The 5,801-nt window shown below is 48.8% G+C and overlaps 3 protein-coding genes across 3 annotated transcripts; all 3 read right to left on the bottom strand.

The window, feature by feature from the left end:
* Positions 1-105: 105 nt before the first annotated feature.
* Positions 106-495, bottom strand: PHALS_01739 (PROTEIN R07E4.1; the record flags this gene model as incomplete). Its single annotated transcript, XM_024716191.1, has 1 exon — positions 106-495. The coding sequence occupies one exon, from the start codon at positions 493-495 to the stop codon at positions 106-108; it is 390 nt and encodes a 129-aa protein (XP_024581814.1).
* A 204-nt stretch (positions 496-699) lies between these two features.
* Positions 700-4,286, bottom strand: PHALS_01738 (PROTEIN R07E4.1; the record flags this gene model as incomplete). Its single annotated transcript, XM_024716189.1, has 12 exons — positions 700-945; positions 1,003-1,065; positions 1,122-1,505; positions 1,572-1,622; positions 1,698-1,778; positions 1,836-2,053; positions 2,142-2,722; positions 2,761-3,141; positions 3,230-3,575; positions 3,647-3,769; positions 3,826-3,946; positions 4,005-4,286. The coding sequence occupies 12 exons, from the start codon at positions 4,284-4,286 to the stop codon at positions 700-702; spliced, it is 2,877 nt and encodes a 958-aa protein (XP_024581813.1).
* A 204-nt stretch (positions 4,287-4,490) lies between these two features.
* PHALS_01737 (Immunoglobulin-like fold) lies at positions 4,491-5,469 on the bottom strand (the record flags this gene model as incomplete). Its single annotated transcript, XM_024716188.1, has 3 exons — positions 4,491-4,617; positions 4,968-5,287; positions 5,380-5,469. The coding sequence occupies 3 exons, from the start codon at positions 5,467-5,469 to the stop codon at positions 4,491-4,493; spliced, it is 537 nt and encodes a 178-aa protein (XP_024581812.1).
* Positions 5,470-5,801: the final 332 nt, after the last annotated feature.

Raw genomic sequence — 5,801 nt, 5'->3', positions numbered from 1 at the left:
CTACAACCGAGTCAGGTGGTGTAGCGGTACACGTCATATCGGCTGAATCCCAGAATAACAGTGGAATGTCAAGGCGACGGCGGCATTCTCTACAAAGTCGTAACCTTATGTAGGAACAGCAGCTCCTTGAGGAAACTTTACCGTGTTCGTGCGACCGTAATCATACGTTGCTGAGTCATCTCCCTGTATCGTTGCAATCCTACCAGAATAGACGCCGCCAAGTGCTCGCAACGGCATCTGTAGTGAACTTGCTAAATTCACCGGATCGACGCAACTGATCTTCGTGCTTCCATCTGTCGTTTGTACGATAAGTTTTTTGTTTGCGACGTTGGCTAACGAGTTTGTCACTACGAGCATTTGTGTTTCGATGTTGTCTCCGCAATGGCTTGTAAACACCGCAGCAGAGTCCCATTGGATTCGATACTGGTCCGTATTACTGTCATCACTACGTAGAGCAGTCCAGACCACGAGCATTCCATGCGAATAATCAATCATCTTTGCCTTGACACAAAGAGATCGAGGAGCGAGCGGTGGACGAGTCACTAGCAGCCATCCATTGCCATTTGTTGCTTAGTAAAATGGTTCAAAGCCTATACTGTTGTTAGCAGCAAACCGTACATGGTAAGTCCCGGCAGCGAGGCCATCAATCATGTAAGCGAATGGGAGCCTCCCAACATGAAGCTGAGCTCGTCACTTCCGTTATTCCCTGAATGTGACGCCAACAGCAGTTGTGCTCGTAGCAACAAACGGTGGCATGTGGCCTTGTGCCGACACAAACTCAATTGTCAGCCCTTTAGTCGTCGCACTCGCAGAGCAAACCGTTGTCTGCGCTGGGTCTCGAAAACGAACGTTCACGCTTCCAGCAACGCCTAAAGCCGTAACCGCTGTCGCCAAATCTTTTGCGTTCGCTATGCCTGATATCAAGCCTATCTCAAAGCCAAACAGCTATAATTTAAAACTCATGAAAGCATTCACAGCGATATTGCCCGTTGAGATGCACACGAGATGCTGCAGCTCTGGTGTGGTATCAACAGCAGCACGTAGTACCACAAGTGTAGCAAGATGCTTCACCAGTTAATAAGTTCGGCTGTTGTGCACGCCAATAGGTTGCTACCCGACACCTCTAGCTTATAACCGAACGGAGCGCGCATTGCAAGCGGAGATAACCAGCGCTTGTGTTGGTTACCGCCGTATTTGCGCTGCAAAAAAGTCACGAGCCACGTATATCCGCCTGCCGTCAACTCACGAGCTACCAAGACATTATCAATTGTAGATAGAGCTACGAGTGCCGCTTGCATATTAGCAGCCAAGATATCGTACGGAAGCTCTGGGCTCCATTGACCGTCAAAGCCTACGCGGAATATACCAGAGAGAAATGTGTTAGGTCCAGCCTTTGGAGCTGAGACCGTTATTGTAGCAACATCTTCTGTCACGCTCTGCGATGCCGCCTCAACTGCGTGTACCACTGCACACGGTTTTTCTGCGGTTGAAATAGCACCGTGCAACTACCACTCGACACGGAACTCGGTCACGGGCTCTCCAATATCGTGTATGGGTGCGTCCCATTAAACAAGAAGCTGGGACAAAACATCAGTGGTTGCTAGACGCACTGGACCAGGTACCTGTTCTACAAGTTGAAGTGATGTCGGCAGTGGTAAGGCTGTGCCACCTTATCCATCTTCATTATGAGATCGCACGCGCGTGTAAATCGGAACACCACCGCCACTTGTCAGCAAATTTGTGGCAAGCTCAAGACGTTGGAAACGGGTGATGATGTTCTACGGTGACTGCACAGCTTGCAGCGCGTGGCCATTAGCTGCTAGTGCAAAAAATACACTTGACTGAATATATTTTTCTGACCCAGCAAACTCAACAAACGTAATACGCCAGTCGTAGCCGGGTTTGTTTACTTGACGCGAAACGTCAGCGTTGCTTACAGCTCTAAGGGTCTCTAGCGCAGCCTTGACATCTGCGTCACTGGCATCGAACGAGATGGCAGGAGTTGTGGGGGCTTGATGAATGGTCACAAAGCCATCATGATCACAATAAACGGCTAGAACCACCCCCGAACTGCCAGCATATCCACTACAGCCATTAATTCCCACATCAAAAATCTGTTGTGTCGACATCCTGCCACGTACTTGTACCCCCGTGAATTCCACTGTCTTCGACCGTCACACGAGCTCCTGACGTCTCAGTGATAGCACGTTTCACACGGACTTCGTCGATTCCAGCAAAGTTTTCGAGTTCTCGTTCTGATGGTAGCTTATCTCGAGCTGCGTCACTTGCAAGTGGACCAGATGCCCACACTAAGCACCCAACATCATCATTTAAGAAAGCACCTCCGTTGCCACCTGTGCCTAGAACACAGGAGCTTATTTCGTTACCAAACTGAGCTCGATATCCTCCAACATTATAGGTTACACTGGGACCCGTGACTGTCAAAACGATTCGCTGAATGTCGCGCGTGAATCCTCCATGGAGAAGATCAAGTCTTGGTACTAGACTGACCGCAACCGTCGAATCTTTCAAACGTCCAAGCTGTAGACGAGCTGTTGCGAACCGCACACAATCGCATCCGTTTGTGTCACACTTGCCACGTATGCGAGACGTCGCCAATGCTTCAAGGGCTTCGTCGTCTTGTCTATCATTATATGCTCCGCCCAGACGAATATAGTCACCGCAATTTATTGTCACCTCCTTCATCAGCTTCATCTCTGCACTGCTTGCAATTGAGCCAAGGTCAGTAGCTGTACTCACATACGAAAAACTGGCAATGGCTCGCGTCCTCCTGACGCATCGAGATTAGCAAGAAGCGAAGCAATACTTGACGCACTTAATACTTTCCAAAGATCTTGCCGCTCGCACAACGGCAGCAACGCCAGTTCTCGATGTACGTAGATGTTTGGATTTCCCGTCCCCAACTTGGTTGCAGCTTCGACACATTGATGGTCCAGCGTCAATGTTGTCATTGTTACTGCCGTCAACTGGGTACGACACGTCGCTGCACTCTCGAGCGTTGATCCATTGGAAATCCAGGTGTTTGCCGCAATGACATCCACCAGACGATTATCAAGAGACGTCGACAAGGAAATTGTTGCCGTTATCGTATCGTACGAGAACAAGTGATTGGAGCAACGCCTTTAACCACGAAGATGGACATATCATTTGCAAGCTTCACTCCTGGATCACTCGAACATCCACATGCAGATGGTCAGCGCTCACCGACGTAACAACAGCCTGACAGGCTGCCGGGTCTGCTGGACCTGCTGCAGTTATACCAACTGTGAGCTGGGTACCTAAATTCACCACAGACTGAAGGGCTAAGCTTAGTGGAGCCGAGAGCGTGATAATTGTCCCTGTGTATCCAGCAACTGTGAGCCCCGTATCAGTTTTATAAAGCTGCCACGCCACGTTGCTGTCGAGACAAACTGTTACTTGCTCATTTTGAATACGCACTCTTTCACCATTAGAGAATATGTCGTGAAGCGAGGCAGATCCAGCTGCAAGCGCTTGTGCTGATGCTAATGCGTCTCCTTGATGCGTCATTCTGCCATGAAATAATCGTGTATTAACTGCAGCTAATGAGAAGGAGCTACCTGCAAGGAAAGGGCCAGTAAGTGCGGAAGTAGAGACACGTGCGAACTAGATGGCGTGGTGAATTGCGAATTGAGTTCAGCCTCGATACGGTAACCGTCGACATCAAGTCCTCCAGAAGCCCGCATTTGATCAAACGAGAACTCTAAACGCTGAGGCGAGAGCGGACGAGCTAAGACATAAGCTATTGCTTGGTAGGTGCTGCACCAAATGCCGAAGTAAACGCACCAGCTCCACGGTCATTGATTCCAGCCACCCGCACAAAATATTTTCTGCCAGTGTCGAGGTGACAGATGCTGTAGTTATAAAGACCATGATCAACTGATGTTTTTTTAGCGCTTAAAAAGAGCTGATCCAAAAGCTTGTGGCTTCTGTCCGGCTGCAACCAGAGTGACGCCGACATTTACATCAGCTCCAGCACCGTTCGGAGTCAATAGTCGATCGTTTACTGTAAGAAGTGGAGACGTCGGGCTAGTTTGTGGAACCTGTGACGTGAAGGTGACAGTCGATTCGTACTTGTATGCACCAGCTGAAAGATGCTCTACACTGACTAATCTCACACTTGGCAGCAGTTCCAAAGCTATCTGCATGTCGGATGGCATGACATCCATAGGCAACGGTGTCGTACGCCATTGAGTGCAAAGTTTGGCACCAGCCAATGTATGTCGTTGGTGTTGTACCCAGCACATTGGTAAGTGTACCAAGAGATTGATAATTCGACGCGTGAGCTAGATTAAGCTCCGAGCTTGTGAATGATCCGAGTGCCGATACCAAATACGCCTGCTGGTGAAGAAACACGACGTTACTGGGTGATAGTAGTCCAGTTAGGTCCTCACTTGTCTTGAAAAACGTGCACCATGTTCAGCGTCCACAAATCCTGGTAACAAACGCCATTAATACAGATCACTATCGTCTCCGAACGACAAGGTGAAATATCCTCCAGTTATCGTTCCTGTTGATCTAACAAGTTGCATCACTGGAGCTCCAAACAGCGACCCTGTCACGGCTTGCTGTACCACTCTATTTGATATCTAAGCACGTCAGCAGAGGCTTGAGACCACGACACGATCAAAGCTGTTCCTTGAGGTTTGGCTCGACGATCGTTGGTAACAATCACAATATTCTGTGCACCTGGCTTTCGTCGAGGCATCTCCCGGGCTCAGCACTGGCGCACTGGCTCCCATCTGGCTATTTACTGCGAACATCCGCACATGGATCAATTATCGATTGGGAGTCCTTTAAGAGTAAACCGATACGCGCCATCGACGGCCACAACAAGAGAAGAGATTGGTAAATTCACTTGATTCAGAGCGTCACCATTCGAGTCAGTATCAAACTGATAAATCCCATTCAATTATAAAGCTACTTACTGGTGCTCCTCCTCAGAATTAGGGAGCGGCGGTGCTAGCATATTAAATGGTGATCGTGGAGCTGATGGAGGCTCAAATGGTACACTTAAGGATCGTGGGTCAGTACCTCGTCTCGGTCCATAACCTATGGCATTGTAAGCTGCAACTCGGGTGTAGTGGGTGTTACCGGGCGTAAGTCCCTTGATAATGTACTCATATGGAACCGGCGTCGTATTTGCGTCTATAATGACCACGCCACAATTTGTTCTCTCACTGACTAATATGTGGTTGACAGCTGAGGGACAATGTGTGGCTCCGTTTTGACTTCCCATTTGAACCCCCTGCAGTAACATGAAGAGTTACTTTGCCGCCTACGGCATATAGGCGACCAGTGTACGTCAATAGTGGCATGACGCCGAGCTCAATTAAAAACGTGACGGTCCACGTGCATTGATTCTTGATCGTACAGCCATCGCGTGTCACTGTCACGTCGCTCACGTAATTTTTTCAATTCTTGTGTCATCGTATCTTGTGAAGTGGAAGCGCTCAATGCGGATGTGCTGTACATACCTTGAAAAGAACACAACGTGCACGTAGTCGTGTCAAGTATTAAGACGATCGAACCAGCAACACTCCCACTAGAATCTGACGCTGTCTTGATTGTTTGAATCTGGGCAATGATGCTAGGTATCGATCCACTCTACAAGTAATTTAGTCTCAGGCGAACCACCTCCACCGCTTACATCTAATAATGACTTCGCAAGTGACAGAAAAGATAACGCAATGAACTGACGCGCAAATCGGGATCTTCCTCGTCGTAGCGCACTTAAAGTAACATATGGAGACGGCGGGGTC

This window comes from Plasmopara halstedii, assembly GCF_900000015.1.
Source record: "Plasmopara halstedii genome assembly, contig: Scaffold_1583, whole genome shotgun sequence".
Taxonomy (NCBI): Eukaryota; Oomycota; class Peronosporomycetes; order Peronosporales; family Peronosporaceae; genus Plasmopara; species Plasmopara halstedii.
This window is presented reverse-complemented; position numbering and strand designations above follow the sequence as displayed.